Source organism: Salvia hispanica, chromosome 3 (genome assembly GCF_029641045.1).
Source record: "Salvia hispanica isolate PSC_SH4W2 chromosome 3, Shi_PSC_v1, whole genome shotgun sequence".
Classification (NCBI taxonomy): domain Eukaryota; kingdom Viridiplantae; phylum Streptophyta; class Magnoliopsida; order Lamiales; family Lamiaceae; genus Salvia; species Salvia hispanica.
Genome location: NC_142694.1, coordinates 41719804 through 41740906, shown reverse-complemented (window position 1 = coordinate 41740906; position 21103 = coordinate 41719804). Strand labels below are relative to the sequence as shown.

The 21103-nt window shown below is 35.6% G+C and overlaps 2 protein-coding genes and 1 long non-coding RNA gene across 4 annotated transcripts; all 3 read left to right on the top strand.

Annotated features, from left to right (window-relative positions):
• Positions 1-780: 780 nt before the first annotated feature.
• Positions 781-1181, top strand: LOC148930809 (uncharacterized). The gene is made up of 2 exons (XR_016136173.1): positions 781-912; positions 1000-1181. It is a non-coding gene; the product is annotated as an uncharacterized LOC148930809 (long non-coding RNA).
• Positions 1182-2906: 1725 nt separating this feature from the next.
• Positions 2907-4886, top strand: LOC148930808 (loganic acid O-methyltransferase-like). Of its 2 annotated transcripts, none has more exons than XM_089067678.1 (3): positions 2907-3051; positions 3173-3796; positions 4340-4886. In XM_089067678.1, the coding sequence occupies exons 1-3, from the start codon at positions 2935-2937 to the stop codon at positions 4670-4672; spliced, it is 1074 nt and encodes a 357-aa protein (XP_088923804.1). In that variant the 5' UTR covers positions 2907-2934; the 3' UTR covers positions 4673-4886. The 2 variants fall into 2 exon arrangements, with proteins under 2 accessions (XP_088923804.1, XP_088923805.1); XM_089067679.1 differs by having other exon boundaries at positions 2972-3051; positions 3151-3796.
• A 12557-nt stretch (positions 4887-17443) lies between these two features.
• On the top strand, positions 17444-18941 carry LOC125212189 (loganic acid O-methyltransferase-like). Its single transcript, XM_048112285.2, has 3 exons — positions 17444-17574; positions 17656-18279; positions 18557-18941. Exons 1-3 carry the CDS (start codon positions 17491-17493, stop codon positions 18887-18889), a joined length of 1041 nt encoding a protein of 346 aa, XP_047968242.1. The 5' UTR covers positions 17444-17490; the 3' UTR covers positions 18890-18941.
• The last annotated feature ends 2162 nt before the right edge of the window (positions 18942-21103 follow it).

The window sequence follows — 21103 nt, the reverse complement described above, 5'->3', positions numbered from 1 at the left end:
TTGGCTTCGATTATTTTTGTTGATAGGATTACAAATTTTCCCAATTAAAACTCCACTCTATTCCTCAAAATATCTCAATCAATCAGAGAAGTAAACATCAAATTAGCCCAACAAAAGAAACAAACACATCCAGGCCTAAGGCTTTAAATAGGTTCGGCCACTTCCAATAATTTTAAAGAATTAGCCCAATACTTAATTTAACAAACCACATCCCTTTACAATATAAAAGTAAAATGAATTTAATAAAGAATAAAAAGTACACCCCCATTCCCAACATACACGTAAACTCCCATCACAGTTTATAACAAACTCCCAAATTTAAGAATACACAACTGAGAAACAGCCGCCGTCGTCGAACAAGATCTCGCCGGGCATTCGCCTGATCCAAGACGTTCGGCGCTGCAGCGGTCGCTACATCGCCGCTCCGGCAGACCTGATTCACACCGAACACCCCGCAAGATAAGTTCTAAATTTTCGATTAAAAGTTTGATCTTTTACTTGGTTTGCTTCGATTACGCGATATATCGATTTGATTTCAGATTGTATTAACCGGTAGTGTAGGATATGTATGAATGCAGCAGTAAAAAGTCAGATTTGGGTGAGGGAGGTGTATACCGTCTGTACATGATGCAGATTAGTGAATGAAAGAGTTGTTGTTCCTGTTCTTTTCTCCCCTTCAAGTTTCTGTCGTGTGAAGTCATTTTCATGAGTTGGTTTGGAATAACAGGGATTTTGCAAAAATGAAACGTGATCAAGGATATACCGGAATTTAGAGTGGGAAGAAGATGAAGGCGTCGGATAGTTCGTCTTCTTCGCTGCTCTCTTTCTCTCTGTCGTATTTCTCACAGTTGGAGTATTTGAGATTGTGAAAGAATTTTGTTACGTGAGTGAGAGCGCCGGTGGGAGATTAGGGTATGAAGACTAGGTTTTATAAGAGAAATTTGTGGCAATTGATTCTCAAATAATTGGAATTAAAGGCTGATTGGTGGTTTAATTTAGGAAAAGGATTTGCATATCAGGGGAGGGGAGGAAGAAGAAGACGCGTTAAGATGGAGGAGGAGAAATCTTTGCCAATTTTTATTTATTTAATTATTTTCTTCTTTCCACAATTATAATCAAGGAAAGTCTTCGGGATCAAGACAAAGATCTTATAATTTAATCAAATTAATTTAGGGCTCAAACCCTTGTATTTTATTTAAATTATGTTGCTCACAAATTATGTTTCACAAGATTAGACTATTATTATTTATTTATTTTTATCATCAGATCCAACACGGAATTGAGTTCAATAAATATTCTTCACCGCAAGGAATTAAATATATATATATATATATATACATTTAATTCCGTCAACGTACATTCAAACCCTAAATCAAATTAGGTCACAAGAATATCAAATAATTATTTCACTCGTCATTTATTCCACGGACTTCAAGGCGTTAAAAGCATTAACTGCAAAAATTTTACGGTTCGAAAATTAGGGTTCGAAAATTGGGGCGTTACAAGAAGTGTGAGACTTTTAACTTTCCATGCTATACTCCTACTCCAGAGAAGTTGAGAGCCATATTGCAAAAGAGCAATAATTTCAACATAGAAAAATAGAGATTTTGAAGACGAGGACATTGTTCACTGTTGATGGCCACGTGGCATTTTTTAGGGCAGTTAAACAAAATATGCTTACACATGAGTTTGGAGACGAAATCATCGATGAAACATTCGACATTTTGAAGGAGAAACTACAAATTTCACCGGCTTACGCCAATCTTTCTAACGATAGAACTGTTGTGGTTGTTGTTATTCTCAAGCGTTGTTGTTATTCTCAACGATGTTTAGAATGTGGTCACCGTTGTTGTTTTGTTGGTCTCAGATCACAATCAAATAAAGTGTTCTACTCCCTCCGTCCACAAAATATAGAGCACAATTACCATTTTTGGCAGTTCACAAAAATAGAGATATTTATTTATGGAAAGTTTTTCAACAAATAATAATCCTACACGTCATTCAACTAACACTACTTATCACTTACTTTTTCTCCTTCTCTCTTACTCTTTTCCTTACTCTCTTACTTTACACCAATTCTACATTAAAACTCGTGTCATACACAAATTGCTCTATTTTTTTTGGGCGGAGGGAGTATTAAGTAAGATATTTTTCTTTTCTCTTTTTTTCTTTTTAGGATCAAACATAGGATTTATTAATATGGAAGCCAAATAGCCAATAACAGTTCAAGGATACTTAAATACTCAGTTACGACAACCTTTCAAGGTCGTATGAGCTTGTAAGAGTTGTACAATCTAATGCCTAACTAATTGACATCTTAACAGTAGACTTAAATCTGATTGGCAAGTATAAAGAAAACTTAAATCTAGTTTTAGGATAACTAGGTGGAAAAAGGCTAAAAGCTGACTTTTTTTAAGTTAAATGAATTTAAATTTAAATATTGCAGCCACGTAGGCTTGAAACTGAGACTTTTGGTCTCAAGCATTAACCTCTCTACCGCTTGACCAAATCACACACAAAAATTTTTTTACTTAAGTCTATGTCTTGTTGCCCAACCCTATTATCTAATTAACCTAATGAATATTTTTAGATTCATTAAGAAAAATAGATAAAGTAGAAAAGATATTATTATAATATGGTCTATAGGAATGTGATCAAATGAAAACTCTAAATATTGTATAAACTCAAAACTATGATCTGGATCATTGAAAGATGTTAACAGATCACAAAAAAGCATCAACAGGATAATGTCAACAGAATTTCAATAGTAGTTAATGATTGATGTTGTGTTGATATTGTGTTGATTTGACATTAAAATCTTGAAATTTTACACTGTGTTGATTGATGTTGGTATTGAAACTGTGTTGAAGTTGTGTTGAGGAGTTTTGAGTATATAGAATATATAAGTGCATTTTATCACCTATATATGCATATATGATTCACTCACCTCTCTACATACATAGTTTCGTGATGGATTCCAAAGATAATGCATATTTTTCCATGAATGGTGGCGATGGATATCACAGCTATGTCAAAAACTCATCATACCAGGTATACATCTATTACTATCATAATTTAACTATCGCATTCATATTTTGAAATGATCGATAATGCTTCATGTTTGCTAATCAATTATGAAATTAACGTTAGCAAAACATTTTATGTTTTAAAGAGAGGAGTAATGGAAACTTCAAACGCAATCATCGAAGAAGAAATAGCCACAAAATTATATATTTCAACTAATACCTTCTGCATTGCCGACTTCGGGTGCTCAACCGGAAGCAACTCTTTTCCAGTCATGCACACGATCATCGAAGCCGTCAAACAGAAATACGAATCCTCAGACCTCAAAACCCCAGAATTCTATGTCTGCTTCAACGACATCGTCTCCAACGATTTCAACATCCTCTTCAATTCCCTCCCGCCCGACAGGAGCTACGAGGTTTGTGCAGTGCCCGGAGACTTCCACGGCCGCCTTCTCCCACCGTCGTCTGTCCACTTTGCGTACTCTTCTTGGGCGCTCCAATGGCTGTCGGAGGTGCCCAAGGCGGCAGAGGGCCTCAAGTCTTCAATTTGGAGCGGAGGAGAGGGAAAGGAGGTTTATGCAGCTTATTTGGGGCAGTTTGAGAGGGATATGGAATCATTCTTGAAGAGTAGGGCTGTAGAAATGGTAAAAGATGGGATTATGGCTCTTCTAATTCCGGCCTTGCCGGCATATTGGGACCCACAAAAAGAGTTTACGGTTGGAACGTTGGCCGACCTTCTCCGATCTTCCCTCCTCGACATGGCTAAAAAGGTCAAATCTATGCTTGACTTTTTTCGAAAAATATTACTCCCTCCGTCCTTTTGTAGCTGAGTCGTATTCCTTTTTGGATTATTTTATTGCAATTGAGTCATTTCCTTTTTTTGGTCAAAAGTATTTTACTCTCTCTTACTTTATTCTATTTTTTCTCTTTCTACATTATTCACCTTTTACTCAATTATTTAAAACATTTTTTCTTAAATCTCGTTTCTATAGAGGGACGGAGGGAATAGTAATTTTATTAGGGTTAATTATAAAAAGCATAAATTTTGTTCATATTTTAAGTTTGGATTTCTTGTCAATTATTCTATGGTAAAAAAAATAGTTTCTATTAATAGATCAAACGTCATCATTTAGTTGAAGAATATGAAAATCATATTACATGTAATCGACTGGAAATTCTGGTGATAGGATAATTGTGAACAAATTTAGAATTCATTGTTTTTCTAGTTGGTTTTCAATGTCGCGGGACAAACGGTCAAACGTCATATTTTTCCTACAAATTTACCCTTTTTGTAATGAAATCAATCTTAACAGGGAAGATTGTGTAAAGCGAAGTCGGAGACTTTTAACTTTCCAGGCTATATTCCCACCCCAGAGGAGTTGATATCTATATTGCAAAAGAGTAATAGTTTCAGCATAGAAAGAATGGAGATTTTGAAGCCTGGGACATTGCTCACGGTTGATGGTCACGTGGCATTTTTTAGGGCAGTTAAACAAAATATGCTCATACATGAGTTTGGAGATGAAATCATCGATGAAACGTTCAACCTTTTGAAGAAGAAACTCCAAAGTTCACCTGCTTACGCAAATCCTTCTAATGATAGAACTGTTGTGGTTGTTGTTATTCTCAAGTGCAACGATGTTTAGTAAGTGGTCATGGTCGTTGTTTTGTTTATCATCAGAGATCACAATTAGATAAAGTGTTTCTGTTAAGAAAGATACTCCCTCCGTCCCCTAATAATTGTCCACTTTGGTTCCAGCACGGGTTTTGAGAAATGTAAAGGAAAGTGAGTTGAAAAGGTTAGTGGAATATGAGTGTCACTTTTATATATTAGTTTTAGAGTAAAGGCCAAATTGATCATGAACATATGCCCATTTTACGATTTTTAGGTCATAAACATTATCTTTTGAATTTTCGCATCTCAAACATTTCAACTCGGATCACAATCGGTCCAAAACTAACTTTTCCATCAAACTGTAACGGTCAACGTTTTAAATTATGATTACTAACTCCCTAATTATATCATTAATTATTTTAAAATTAAAAAAGTACTAGGGATCTGACTTTAATCCCACTCTAAAATCACCTAGTTATATCACTGAATTCCCACTCTCTCTCTGACTCAACTTATTTTAACACAAATAATACCCGCAAGTGTACGAGGCTAGTGTAGCAATTAGCAAGCAAGAATATCGTATTCCACAGAGACAAGATTGTATCAACTCAAGTACCACGAACAAATTTCGACTACTATCTAGACAATCCAAAGAGAAATGGTTTTGTTCTAACACTACTATAAGCATATAACAATTAAAAAGAAATTAAAAGTAACAAGAGGAAATAAACATAAGTGAAAAGATACCACAAAGAGGAGAGTAGAGTTTTGGATCCAATTACAATGGAATTGTCATGCGATTGTGTCACGACCGCACTTAGCTAAGGGTAGCAAGGTATGCTTACCGCGACAAGGGGGGGATTTAAAGAAGCGGGGAATTGAACATAACTTGAAATAATTGGAATAGCTTAAAAAAAATCGTAGTATCATCTCGAAAAAGTATAAACTCAAAAGAAGCAATAATCAGCGGAAGCATTCAGGGTAAAAGAAAATATGCCAGGTGTGAAGACATGACATATCCAGAAAGTTAAGACAAATTCTTCATCGGCTTTGCTCAACACCCACCCGCCCATCATCGGTCAACCTGCACATTTAAAAAAAATACATGTAGGGCTGAGTACTTGATATACTCAGTGAACACTTATCGAACTATGCTTTATATTAAAACTAGTTTTGTCAAGCCATCATTGAGTGAGCTCGGGATTTATCTTAAAAAGGCCCGAGTACACTATACTCTTTTCTTTTGTAAATTATGACTGGTCTGTCTATTTTCCTGTAGCATATACCATATCTGAACCTGTGTGAATCGGGAATGTGGCCACATTCCGAGTCACTGGACCGGCCAACTCAAAGGATGGCTGACGATCCCCTGGTGTACACTAATCCGAGTAAGGCTTGCGGCCCTACTGGGACCCGAATTCGATATGACTGTCCTAGTCTAGTAGGGAGACACCCCTAGCTAGACAAACAAACAGACATTGCTAAAAATAAAATATGGTCAGACAAAACATACTTAGAATTTAAATAACTAAAATCATACTTGAAAGCCCACATAATAATATAGGATAGAAAGCCCACCTCGTTAGCATAGTTTCCTTTTAACTTAAAAAAACTCAGCTTTCCTTCGAATTAATTATTTCGAAAATTAAAACATGGTCTAGCATATTATCACAAAGTCCCCACAACTATTTATTTTGGTCCAAAGATATTCTAGTGCAACAAATAATTCTCGGCCCAAAGTAAATTTCTCAAATTACTCTAATATTCTGGCCCCCAATTCCCAAATTAAAATCCATAGCCCATCTTAAAATGATATTCCTTAGCCCAACTATTTTATTCCATTTAGCCAATCCTCTTTTCCCTAAAAGAAACCCAATTACAATTCAAAATAGAGCAGCCCACTTTCCCCACCATCGTCACCACCAAATTACTCTTATTCCTTCATCACACAAAAATTCCCAAATTCAAACTCCTCTCTCTCTATCCCTCTTTCTCTCAACTAAATCAAAATCCTTGAAAAGAAGACTCCATCTAATCCCTTCTTCTTGCTCTCCCCAACAAAAACGCAGCACCGCCACCACCGGACACGCACAGGCGGCGGCGCTGCCTCCCCTCAGCAAACTCCCATCTCTCTCTTTCTCTAATTCTCGCTGCCGGAAACCCATTCGATTTAGAGCCCCGTCGGAAGTCATCTCTGGACCGGTTGCTGCCGTGCAGGCGCAGGTGTCGCCGTTCGAGGCACCATCGGCGCTGCAACTGTTCTCAAGAAATTGGAGTTGACTTGGTTTCAATAGGTTGAACTTATTTCGATGTTTGCACAAAAATCTCATGAATTAACTACTGTGAATGATGAAAAGGTATGCCATGGAAATAAAAACATAGATACGGGAACTGACAGAAATTATACCCTGTTGTTGGGAGAAAAGATTTTGCAACCGTATAAAAACACTTGTGTTGAAAGCTATTGTGGGGAATGATAATATGATATACTCCCTCCGTCCCAATAGAAATGAAACGTTTTTCTATTTGGATTGTCCCATTAAAAATGAAACGTTTCTTAAAATACAAATAATTTTATTTACTTTTTCCTCAATCTTATCTTATTCTCTCTTCTTGAACTCACAAAATAACACTACATAAAATCCTGTACCGAAAAACAAACGTTTCATATTTATTGGGACGGAGGGAGTATGTGTTACTAGATATTTTAAGGCGGTGGAGAGAAATTGGCAGATTTTGCAGAGGACGCGTGGAGTTGGGGAGTTGGCATATTGGAAACTCTATTGGGCTGCCAACAGAAATAAAGAGGGCATGGAGATGGGTTCTCCCAATAGTGGTTTTAAAAGAAAGTTTGGGCTAAAATAAATGGTTGATAGGCCCAAAACCTAGATGTCAATTTTCTTAATTTCCATTTCTTCTATTTTGGAGACGTAGGCAGGATTGGCAAATCGTGCAGATTGGGTCGTTATCGGGTCAACTCAATAAGGCCAAACTCGAACCCAACCTGTTAAGGAAACTCCAAACCCGAACACGAATCCAACCCGCCACCTTCAAACTCGGACACGACCTGAACACGATAACGACACGAACTGCTTTGGGTTGACCCGACACGATAACAACACGATATCGGCCTGAATACGATACCGGCACTAACCACTTTAGGTTGACCCGACACGATAACAACACGATATACAAAATTAGGGTATTTTACTATTTTTGTCATTTTCTATCATTTGCAAAAGTTAAAGGAATTTACCTATTTTAGTTATAGCATTAATTTCACATTATAGCCTCTAATGTTGATTAAAATTTGAACATGCTTTCAGCTAGAATTCAAAAACAAAAATGCTTATATAATTTTAACAAAAATGTTTTATTATATTTAGAAAAATATTTTACATCATATTTTTTTCTAGTTTTACCAAAAAAATTTGAAACAAGTTAAAAGAACTAAAGAAGTAAAAAGAACAAAACAAAAGAGTGAAAATACTAATAATTAAATTAAATTTATTAAATCAAAATAAAAAGAATATAATAGTAATAAATTATATTATTAAATTATTGGTAGATTAGTTTTGCTATTACATAATATCTGAATTACGTTTTGTATCTATAAGTATAAACTTATTTTTCATAAATTTATTCAAATTATCCTTTTATTCTAAATACTAATTGATTTAGTACTATTTTTCATTTGGATCTCTCACGTAGATTGTATTTTATTTCATTTCATTTCTTTCAACTACTTTAATTTTTGTAATTTGAAGTATAATTTGAAGCTTGTAATTTCAAATATTTTCTATATATTATAACATATGGAGAAATATGCAAAGTAGAGTCATTACTGGTCATTTAATATTATTATCCAAGATTACATGAATGAAGACATAATTATATATTTTGTATATAATAACTAATACTCTTGAAGATTGTGTCACAGGCCTAGGTGGACGTTGAGAGCAACAACCTTCTATCGTCGAACTAGCTCTTATGTATCATTTGATGCACTATAAAATATATAAGATAATTAATCATAAATTAATTTTATAATATGGGTCTAAAATTTATTGTGGTTTATCATAATATTTAAATATATCAATTTATATAGCAGTCATATAATTAAAGGATGTGTTACAACTTACACATTGGGTTCCACATGTTGTTATCCTCGTACCATCTCTATTATGATATTATTACGCACTATGAAAATAATTATAAAAGTAATATTAAAATAATACAGTAAATGAAAGATTGAAAATATTGTGATTTATCATATAGCAACAATAATTTTTCATGATCTTATCAATTTATGCAGCAAGTGCTATACATTTGAATGTTGCATTACTATTATATGTGTTGAGTCCAACAATGTCTCATTATTGAATGACCCATATTATATTGTTAATAATTTTAGATAGAATAATCAACCAATATGTATAATATTATTTTCAAAATTAAAAGTTAGAAACTAATGATAAAATATCAATGGTTTCAAAAATAATATGATAGAATTTCCAAACAAAAGAGTGTTTTCCTAATTTATACTTTGTAAAAAAAAATAATTTATTTATCTTTATATCATTGTGATAGTTTAAATAAAATGAATAAAAAATTATTCCATTATTACTCCATTAAAATATTATGGATAGTTATTCTTTCTAAACTTTTATCTTTTAATAAGGTACAACAATACAAATGAATAATGAAAAATTATAAATAAGGTCAAATTAGTCACAAAAATATGTAATTAATGATGCTATCTAATCAAAATAAATTAATATTATCCTTTTTAAAATTTGAAGGGCATTTTGTGTATATAATTTTTGTAAATTCAACTTTACTCAAAATAAAAATAAAAATATTAATTTTTAACGGGTTACCCGCATCCGACCCGCATCCAACCCGCATCCGACCCGAATTTTTCCTATTCATAGTGGGTCGACCCTATAATGACCCGCATCCAATAAGATTTAATCCAAACCCAATAATTTCGTGCGGATTCGTGTCGGATTATCGTGTCGTGTCAAAAATTGCCAGCCCTAGATGTAGGGATGTTCACATATGTAAACTTATGTCTTGGTTCTTCTTTTCTTCCTTTTTTTTTCATTCCTATCTTTCAGTTTGGTTGAGGAAACGATATATTAATACGCAAAGGGAACTTGGGATTCTAGATAATATTCTACTAAACGTTTGAAATTTATATGTAAAAAAAAAAAAACACAACTAAAGGATATAGGAAAAGTCGGGGCATTACAGATTGATTCAACAACTTCGATTACCCATTTTATGTCTCTAGGATTACTAGGAAAGTCGCTAGTCTAGGTTGAGCCCCTTCGCGAGTGTACTCACCCTGTTGATTAACCCTTAATATTGAAGTCTCCTTCTAATATGTTTAGATTAACTCCAAAGAACAAAAGACCCAAGCCCTCACTAAGGTTCCCCTCTCTCGAGTGTAGATTTTCAAAGTGATGCTCACTCTTTTATCAAACCTAGATAGGTATCTCTCGATTACAACTATAAAGGTAAACAAACTCAATTGGTAGCTAAGCAATTGAATTGAAACGGCACAAGAATGAACAAAGAAATCACAAGAGCTAAGTAATCGAAAGAAGTCATTGAATTAATCACAAACACCCATTGTAGTTTTCACCAAAACTCCACAATAAAATTAGCTACTCATGTTCTTCATGAAAACCAAAACAATGGATTTAATCAAATACATCAAAGAAAGCAAATAAATACTCATGTGGAATGATTCTATGGATTAGAGACTCCAATCTCTCGATTTGTAGTCTTCAATCTTCAAATCGGTCTTCAAAGTGTTCTTGGGGAAGTGTGGAGTGTGTGGTAGGTGGTGGAATGTAGAATGATGAACCCTAGGCATTCTTCCTTTTAATCCCCCATCAAAAATCGCGTTTTTGGCATAAAAATACACTAGAATAGTGTACCGGGTCGGGTGGAATTCTAAAGAGTAAAATTCACCAGGCCGGGTGGTCATTTTGGACCAATTTCTGACTCTTTTCGCGTAGAAACACCGTACCCGGCCGGGTGGTTAATTCACCCGACCGCGTGAAATTTTCTGGAACGCGCAGTGCTCTTATAACGACCATAACTTCTTCTACCTAATTCCGATTGAGGCGTGCGAGATACTCACGCGAAGCTCTTTCGAAGACGAAGAGATTGATATGCATTAGGGGCTGATTGGACTTAAAAATCTCCAGTTAATATTGTCTTAAACCAAGGCTGTTGCACATCCACATATTTTGTACCTTTTTCTCCACATTTTTAACAAAATGGTCAACATACCAACATAATAGAAAAGTGGATATAAATATGCCCAATAATAGACAAAATATGATCAAATTCATACAAAACCATCCTTTAAAACCATGTAAAATTCAAGTATGTCACTCTCCCACACTGTTTCAAAATTTCACCTTTCCCCCCTCCCACTTCCCCTCTTTTGATTCTCAATTTCTGCCCTCTCCACTCTCCCACATCAAAATGCATCCCTCCTCCTCCTCCTAACCTCAATCACACCCGCCGCGGCCAAATCCACCATCGAGCCCTACTCCAACTCCGCCTCCTGCCCCGCCCTCGTCGGCTACACCCTCTATATCGACCTCAAAGTCTTCGAAGTGGCATCCGAAAATCATTTTCTATTTCAAAATAATTAATGATATAATTAGGGAGTTAGTAATCATATTTAACGGCTTAAGTTGGTCAAAATCAGGATTAAAAATGTTGACCGTTACAATTTGACGGAAAAGTTAGTTTCGGACCGATTGTGATCGACTTAAAATGTTTGGGATGCAAAAATTCAAAAGATAATATCTAGGACCAAAATCGTAAAATTGACATATATTCAGGACCTATTTTGGCATTTACTCTTAGTTTTATAATAAAATGTGAGTGGAATGAGTTAGTGGAATGTGGTACATATTGCCATTTTATGCTAAAAAGTGAAAGTGGACAATTAATAGGCGACAGATGAGTATATTCTTTCCTTTTTTTTCTTCTTAGAGCATCCACAATGGTCGACGAGCGACCGGCTAGCCGACTCCTGGCGCTGGCCGGTCCGCTCGCCGAACCATTGTAAGCGGCTAGCATGGAATCGGCTAGAGAATCGGCGAGCGCTCGCCGATTCCCGGGCGCTAGCCGAAGCGCTCGCCGATCCGCTCGCCGCCATTGTAGGTTGCTGATCGGCGATCGATCGACCAGCGCATTTTTTTTTATTAATTTAATATCCGAACCACTATATATACGCTATTTGAACGTCATTTTCATTTGCACCGCTTGTTTTAACGAGCTTTCTCACTCTCTTAATTTCTGTACAAGAGCAATAACCTGAAATGAGTAACGCGGGTGGTAGTGGTAGTAGTGGTAGGGATGCCAAGGAGGAGTTCGAACGACAAGTGTTGGAAGTGTTAGAGGCCTATACGACCCGCGAGGCAGAGCGGCTGTTATAAAGGGCCTTGCAGCCGCCGATACCTCGACCTCGACCCGTTGTCCACCGCCGAGCAGTGATTGATCGGGATCACCAAGCTGCACATCAACGGCTATATGACGACTACTTCACTCCGGAGCCGCGGTATGGGGCCAACATTTTCAGGCGGCGTTTTAGGATGCACAACATGATAGTTGAAGATAAAGGTGTACAACTGACTAGTTGGGCCAATGATGATGAAGCCGATCCAAGCCACGGCGTGGCCACCCCCAAGGTATGAAGGGGGTACCTCACGACGAAATCGGCCGCCTTCAGGCACATGCCGACATGCGCCAAGTGGATGCTCATATTCAACTCTAAAAGGATTTAATTGAAAAGTTATGGGCGCGGAGGACTGTACGGCGATAGTTTTTTTTGTTTTATGTATTTTTTATTATTATGTAAATTTTTTTAATAAATGTACTTTTTGATTATTTTAATGAAATTAATGAAATTTCCCTTACATGTGTCATAAATTTAATTCTGTATTTTGTGTTTAATTCCGTAAATTTAATTGTTTTTTAATTTTGATTGTTGTGGCTAGCCTATGGCTAGCCTATTGCTTGTCCTGGTGATATGGCAGGAGGAATTTTAATGCTGATAATGTGGCAGGAGGAGCTTGTGGCAAGCCTATAGCTAGCCTAAAGCCATTATGGATGTTCTTAGAATCCATTCAGTTATCAGTATTGCCCATGACTAAAAGCCATATTTATTCTTATATCTTATTCAGTTGTATTTTCTCTCAAAAAGTTAGCACGTGACCGTGTATCCTGGCTCGTCTTGAAAGTGCTAACATTACATTGTATCGCACAGTTATTTGCTCCAACCCCACCCTACTGACTAATTTACAAAATAAAGTTTATTTTGGTTTATCACATTGTATAATAGTGGACACCTTCATACAAATATATACATGAAACATTAAATTAGAAAGAATAAATCAAGTCCTTGAGTCTAATGAAGCCCATATATCCAATTCATATTTTACAAGTTTCATAAAAATTTGTAACTTTAAAAACACATTACAATTGTAGATTAAAATTAGTAACGGGCATCTAGTCGAGTTATATAGAAATTAAATTAGCAACCTATAGCATACTAGCAACTTGGGGCATACTATAAAATTTTGTTTCTTATGCAAATAGTAGTCAATAAATTTATTAATATAGAAAATAATATTATCTAAAATTCTTGTTGTTATGATTATAGTTATATATAGATATTTTTCTAAAAGCTGAGGAATGATAACTTCAAGTGATCCGAGTCCAATTAGTGATATAATGATATAGTCGAGTTATTCAATATTCCAGATTTGTGAGTATTTTCTTCAATGAGACAAATTTGCGAATCGGTGGGAGAAGAATAGATGAATGATCTGTTAATTATACATACTAAGTGAAACTTTTTTGAAAATAAAAATGAGATTATTCTTCGATCACATCAAGACATGGTGATTCATCGGAAATGATTATCATTTAACACGTCTCATTAGATTTGTATTGACATTATATGAAAAATTGAATATTTTAATACTATTATGTTTTTAAATTTCAGCATTGCCTTATTTAACTGTTAGATTCCGTCATTGGGACAACGGCACCACTGTGCTTACAACTCGATTGCTCCAAATCGTGCACAAAACCACGCTGCCCAGGCTGCCCAGTTTCGACAGTTGAACGTCATGCTTCCGCCCATAAAAAATAGTTCAATTTGTGGATGGCACGGATTTTATGAGAAATTGGCAAATTAAGAGAGAAAAAAAGAATAAATAGGTAAAGTTAGAAAGATAGATTGAAAATTGAATAAAATATTGAGAGAGGAGAAAAAGTATGTAAAATATGAGATACTATAAATTTCCTCTTTTTGAAACGAGATTATTTTTTGTGGACATCCAAAAATGACAAAATAAGACTATTTTTCATGAATGGAGGAAATATTAATAGGTCGGCTGATAAACCAACTTAGACTTGGGCATTAATTAATACTCCATCTGTCCTACTTTAGGAGTCCCAGTTTACCATTTTTGGGCGTCCCACTTTAAGAGTCCCGGTTGAAATATTCCATAAATGGTATTAGATCCGACATTCCACTAACCTTTTTCCTCACACATTTTATTATAAAACTAATATAAAATAGTACGACCCACATTTCACAATCTTTTTTCACCAACTTTCCTTTACATTTCTTAAAACCCATGCCGAACTCAACCGAGACTCCTTCAAGGAAAAAGCTTGTGAGTCCTCCATACAATACGGACATGCATGGTGCCCAGATGTACTCCATCCTGATAACATTGAATATGCGGGGAAGTCGCTGATAGTCCTCATCAGTGCTGCACGCAACTGGAAGTTTTGTTTTCTGGATATATCGTATGCTGGAATTCCTTCAGCCCATAAATCGTTGAGCTCTGCAATCAAGGGTTGTAGAAATAAATCAATTTTGTGTTTTGGACTCTTCGGACCTGGCACGATCACAGTGAGAAACATGTATGGATCTTTCATGCACATCCACGACGGCAAATTGTATGGAGTTAAAATTACCGGCCATAATGAGTATTGTGAACCACGTTGGCCGAATGGCTGAAATCCATCTGTGCTAAGTGTCAACTTGACATTTCTTGATTCATAAGAAAATCAGGGATGTGTCTTGTCGAATGTTTTCCAGTCTATAGAATCAGCTGGATGGCGCATCTCTCCTGGAGTCTGGGCGTGCCATCGCATGGATTGAGCTGTAACTTCAGACGCATACAATCGTCTTAATCTTGGGCCCAGAGGAAAATAGTACATCTTCTTGAATGGACTCCTGCCATTATCCTTGAATCTAGCCTGACCACAAACTTTGTATTCAGTCATATTCTCGTCTTCCCTCCAATAGATCATGCATCCTTTCTTGCAACAATGTAACTTCAGATGTCGCATATCTAAAGTCTGCATTTGTTTCTTGCACTTGTAGAAACTGTTAGGCATACGATTTGGCTTTGGCAAACGCTCCTCCATAAACTGACACAATTCGTCAACAGCTCGCAAAGACGTTCGATGTTCAGACTTCATAGTCATTATTCGAGCATTTGTTGACAGCTCAGAATAATCACACCCCTCCCACAAATCAGACTTAGACGCTTCTAACAAATTATAGAACTGTTGCGACTCATTGAATGGGGGCTTTGGCATGTATGTAGGCGGAACATACTGCCAATGCTCATGAGCACCTGAATGTCCCCACGCATCGTGCACCATATGCTGGTACGGATTCAATGGTGGATCACAATGCATGGATTCTATTTGTCTTGAGCTGGACGACGCTTCAATAGTGAAATCTCCAATCATAATAATTTTTAGTAAACCCCATTTTCACAAGATGCTCCTTCACCATGTCCATATGAAGAAAAGTTTTATTATCACATCGTGCACATGGACACCTAATATTCGAACCATCCATTCTAGAGGGATGTTGCACTCTCTTCCCGGAATTTGATTCATTTTACTATCTATCATACAAAAACAATATAAATCAAATAAAGTACAATAATACTTTGAATTATTTAGCCCACAAATTAAAAGAATATTTATCAAATAAAAGTTTTACCTTTTAATAATTGGAAAATGCCAAGCTGGGCCGACCACGGGTAGCGGAAACACCTCCAAATCGCAGAAATCTTAGGCAAGAAACAATATAAATCAAATCAAGTGTAATAATACTTTGAATTATTTAGCCCACAAATAAGAATAACTAACAATTCAAGTATCATAATATAGATCAAATCGAGTAGACCAATATTTTGAATTATTAAGCCCACAAATTTAGAAAAACATCTAACAAATCAAGTACTCCCTCCGTCCCATAAAAGTTGAGTCGTATTCCTTTTTAGTCCGTCCCAACAAAGTTGAGTCATTTCCTTTTTTAACTAAAGACAAAACATCTAATCACTCTTACTTTATTCCATCATTTACTTTACTCTCTTTTATCTTTCCTACTTTTTTCATCTCTCCTATTTATTTAATATAAATTCTTAATCTCCGTGCCCAAAAGTTTTGTCTCAACTTTTATGGAACGGAGGGAGTATAATAATATTGTGAATTATTTAGCCCACAAATTTAAAAGAATATCTAACAAATCAAGTATATAATAATTTAGCCTACACATTTAGAAGAAAAGCTAAAAAATCAAATATGATAATATTTTGGTTTATTTAGCCCACAAATTTAGAGGAATAGCTAACAAATCATGTATAATAATTTAGTCCACACCTTTAAAGAATATCTAACAAATCAAGTATAATAATTTAGCCCACAACTTTAGAAGAATAACTAGCAAATCAAAGTTTTACCTTTCAATAATTGAAAAATATCAAAATTCGATGAGTTTGCTTCCCCACATCTCTCTACCCCTAACTTTCAATGATTGGAAAATATCAAAATTTGATGAGCTTGTTTCCCCATATATCTCTCTTCTCCCAACTTTTATGTAAGTAGATCTGGCAAAAATTTTTGCTACGAGTGGAGGCTTGGTTCGACAGTCGATGGCAGAAGGGATGGAATCATACGGTGATAACAAATATGGGGAAAGGTAACAAATGAGAAACAAGAAAGTAGATCTGGATAAGAATTAAAGTTTGCGAGCACCTATTTCTGCTCACTAATTTGCTAGCAACTATTATTGCTCACTAATTTGCGAGCACATGTATATTTTGCGAGAGAAATTGGTAAGAATATAATTTCGAGCACACTCACGTGCTCGCAAAATGGAAAAAATTCTACTTAGTTGTCATGTCGCAATCACCCTTTGCTCGCAAACTTTCGAGCACTATAGGTGTGCTCGCAAAATCCCTCATTTTATTCCAGCTGGCAAAATATGGGTGTAAATGGATGTTGTTTTTGTTTATGCTGGCTATTCTGCTCGCAAACTATCGAGCACTATAGGTATGGTCGCAAACAGGCGCTTTTTTTTGTAGTGTATATATTCATAATGTTGTTCATATATGCCAGCCAAATAAAAAAATTTGTGGTATTAAACAGTTCCACATGGAAACAATCTGTCAAAATTAGATATTATACTACTTGATCACGTATAATATACGTGGCACATGGATTCCATCATAACTCTACAAATAATTGTTTTTCTTGAGAAAAAGCAAGGTGCCAATTCTGACCTAAAAGATTCGAATAATATTTTCGATAAAAAAAGATATGTGACACAAAAAAACGACGAAGAATCAACTTAAAATAGTTAGACATTCTTGTTATATGCGTGCCTCGTGATATATCAAATCTCCATTAAAATATTTGGAATTTTTTGTTTCAAAGTTTTCAATTCTCTATACATAGAGATGTATGATTCACTCTTTCTCTACATAGTTTTTCTTCATGGATTCTTCCAAAGATAGTCAACATTTTTCCATGAATGGTGGCGATGGAGTTCATAGCTATGTCAAAAACTCATCCTACCAGGTATACATCTATTACTATTATAATTAAATTATTGCATTCATATTCTATAATTTTACATGATTGCTCATACACAAATTAAAGAGAGGAGTATTGGAAACTGCAAATGCAATCATCGAAGAAGAAATAGCCACAAAATTAGAGATTTCAACTAATAGCTTCTGCATTGCCGACTTCGGGTGCTCAACCGGAAGCAACTCTTTTCCGGTCATGCACACAATCATCGAAGCCGTCAAACAGAAATACGAATCCTCATACCTCAAAACCCCAGAGTTCTACGTCTACTTCAATGACATCGTCTCCAACGATTTCAACACCCTCTTCAGTTCCCTCCCGCCCAATAGGAGTTACGAGGTTTTAGCAGTGCCCGGAGACTTCCACCGCCGCCTTCTCCCGCCGTTGTCCATCCACTTTGCGTACTCTGCTTGGTCTCTCCACTGGCTGTCGGAGGTGCCCAAGGCGGCAGAGGGCCTCAAATCTTTGATTTGGAGCGGAGGAGAGAATGAGGAGGTTTATGCAGCTTATTTGGGGCAATTTGAGAAGGATTTGGAATCATTCTTGAAGTGTAGGGCTGTGGAAATGGTGAAAGGTGGGATTATGGCTCTTCTAATTCCTGCACTACCTGCCTATTGGGACCCACAAAAAGAGTATACGGTTGGGACACTGGCCGACCTTCTCAGATCTTCCCTCCTCGACATGGCCAAAAAGGTCAAATCTATGTCTTTCACTTTTTATTTGAAACCATAAATATTATTCGAAATATCATAAATAGATGTCACTGCAAATCTAAAATTCATGGTTGAAAAATATGAACAATATATTAAATGTAAGTGACCAGAAATTTTTATTATAGATAATTGTGAAGAAATTTAATATTCATGGTTTTTCAAGTTGATTGTGATTGTCAAAGTTGCGGGATGAACAACAACATGTTTTTCCTAGAAATTTACCCTTTTTTCATATGTAATAAAACCAATTTTAACAGGGAAGATTAAGTAAGGCGAGGTCGGAGACTTTTAACTTTCCATGCTACACTCCCACCCCAGAAGAGTTGAGAGCCATATTGCAAAAGAGCAATAATTTCAACATAGAAAAAATGGAGATTTTAAAGACGAGGACATTGCTCACTATTGATGGCCATGTGGCATTTTTTAGGGCAGTTAAACAAAATATGCTTATGCATGAGTTTGGAGACGAAATCATCGACGAAACGTTCGACCTTTTGAAGAAGAAACTCCAAAATTCAGTAGCTTACGCAAATCCTTCTAATGATAGAACTATTGTGGTGGTTGTTATTCTCAAGCGCAACGATGTTTAGTGTGGTCACGGTTGTTGTTTTGTTGGTCTCAGATCACAATCAAATAAAGTGTTCTATTAAGTGAAATATTTTTCTTTACTTTTTTTTCTTTTTAGGCTCAAATATAGAATTTATTAATATGGAAGCCAAAGAGCCCATAACAGTTCAAGGATACTTAAATACTCAGTTGCTCTACCTTTCAAGTTCATAAGAGCTTGTAAGAGTTGTACAATCTCATGCCGAACTAATTGACATCTTAACAGTAGACTTAAATCTGATTGGCAAGTATAAAGAAAATTTAAATCTAGTTTTAGGATAACTAGGTGGGAAAAGGCTAAAAGGTTACTTTTTTTAAAGAAAACTTAAATCTAGTTTTAAGATAACTAGGTGGAATAAGGCTAAAAGGTGACTTCTTTTTTAGGTAAATGAATTTAAATTTAAATATTGTGGTCACAGAGGATTTGAAATTAAGACTTTTGGTCTCAATCATTAATCTCTCTACTGCTTGACCAAATCAAAAAAAAATGTCACTTAAGTCTATGTCTTGTTGCCCAACACTATTATCTAATTAACCTAATTAATCAGATTAATATTAATTAGGTTAATTGGATTATTTGAATTTAAAATTAAATCACAAATTTGGTCAAAAGTTATAAACGAGATTGTTGACTTGGATCAAAACATATTATCAGAGACCAAAAGTATCAGAGACCAAAAGGTAACAAATTAACTTAATATATACTCTTCCGCCTCCCACTAATTGACACCGGTTGACTTGGCACAGATTTTAAGAACTGTAGTGGAAAGTGAATAAAAAAGGTTAGTGGAAAGTGAATAAAAAAGGTTAATGGAATAAATGTCCAACTTTTATATATTAATTTTATAATAAAATGTGAGTTAGTGGAATATGAGGTCCACTACCAAAAAGTAAGGGTGTTAATTTATGGGGACAAGTGAAAAAAGAATTGGTGTCAATTAATGAGGGACAGAGAGAGGGAGTATCACTAAAGAGTTTTTTAGGTCAAATTTAGAAGACTAATTTAAACTTTATTCTATTTATAAATCAGGAAAATAAATCAAAATCCTAACTACTTATGGAAATGAATAATAAACATAATACACACTATTTTTAGATTCATTAAGAAAAATAAATATACCTATCATATGGTCTATATATGCATATATATGACTCACTCACCTCTCTACATACATAGTTTCGTGATGGATTCCAAAGATAATGCATATTTATCCATGAATGGTGGCGATGGATATCACAGCTATGTCAAAAACTCATCATACCAGGTATAAATCTATTACTATCATATTTAACTATTGCATTCATATGTTGATATGATCGATAGTTCTTCATGTTTGCTAATCAATTATGAAATTAACGTTAGCAAAACACTTTATGTTTGCAAGAGAGGAGTATTGGAAGCTGCAAAGGCAATCATCGAAGAAGAAATCGCCACAAAATTAGAGATTTCAACTAATAGCTTCTTCTGCATCGCCGATTTCGGGTGCTCAACCGGAAGCAACTCTTTTCCGGTCATGCACACGATCACCGAAGCTATCAAACAGAAATATGAATCACCAGACCTCAAAACCCCAGAGTTCTACGTCTGGTTCAACGACATCGTCTCCAACGATTTCAACACCCTTTTCAGTTCCCTGACTCCCTCCCACCTGATAGGAGCTACGAAGTTTTAGCAGTGCCCGGAGACTTCCACCGTCGCCCACTCCCACAGTCGTCCATCCACTTTGCGTACGCTGCTTGGTCTCTCCACTGCTTGTATGTAACACCCCGACTTTTTCTATCTCTTTTAATCGTTCTGGAAAGGAGGTCGAGTTTGGGAGCCAGATTTTTCTTAGTTACCTAGGCTCGATTAAAGGAGTATTGGATAGTACGATCGATCAAGAGGAGTTCAATTTGCGGATACTACATGGAATAACACCGAAGAATTTCTTTAGTTTTTATTTATGGGCCTAATAATTTTAAAAGAAAGTATTATTCTTTGGTGAGCCAAAATCCTTCCATCTTTTTTTTGAGCCAAATAAATAAATTTTTTTCTTGAGCCCAAATATCAGACTATGAGTCTTTAAGCGATTCCTCTTCACTGCCGTTCCATGCGTTTTTTTTTCATTCACTCCCACCACCTGAGGAAATCAATTCCACCAATAAATAGTCATCAACTCAATTCAATGGCAATCAAACTCAATTAAGCACCATTATTT

Bases quoted from the DNA above. Each gene is read 5' to 3' on its own strand.
- LOC125212189 (XM_048112285.2), top strand. From the start codon at position 17,491: ATGGATTCTTCCAAAGATAGTCAACATTTTTCCATGAATGGTGGCGAT. The intron at 17,575-17,655 runs GTATACATCTAT...CACAAATTAAAG, and splicing joins TCAAAAACTCATCCTACCAG to AGAGGAGTATTGGAAACTGC. The intron at 18,280-18,556 runs GTCAAATCTATG...CAATTTTAACAG, and splicing joins TCCTCGACATGGCCAAAAAG to GGAAGATTAAGTAAGGCGAG.
- LOC148930808 (XM_089067678.1), top strand. From the start codon at position 2,935: ATGATTCACTCACCTCTCTACATACATAGTTTCGTGATGGATTCCAAA. The intron at 3,052-3,172 runs GTATACATCTAT...TATGTTTTAAAG, and splicing joins TCAAAAACTCATCATACCAG to AGAGGAGTAATGGAAACTTC. The intron at 3,797-4,339 runs GTCAAATCTATG...CAATCTTAACAG, and splicing joins TCCTCGACATGGCTAAAAAG to GGAAGATTGTGTAAAGCGAA.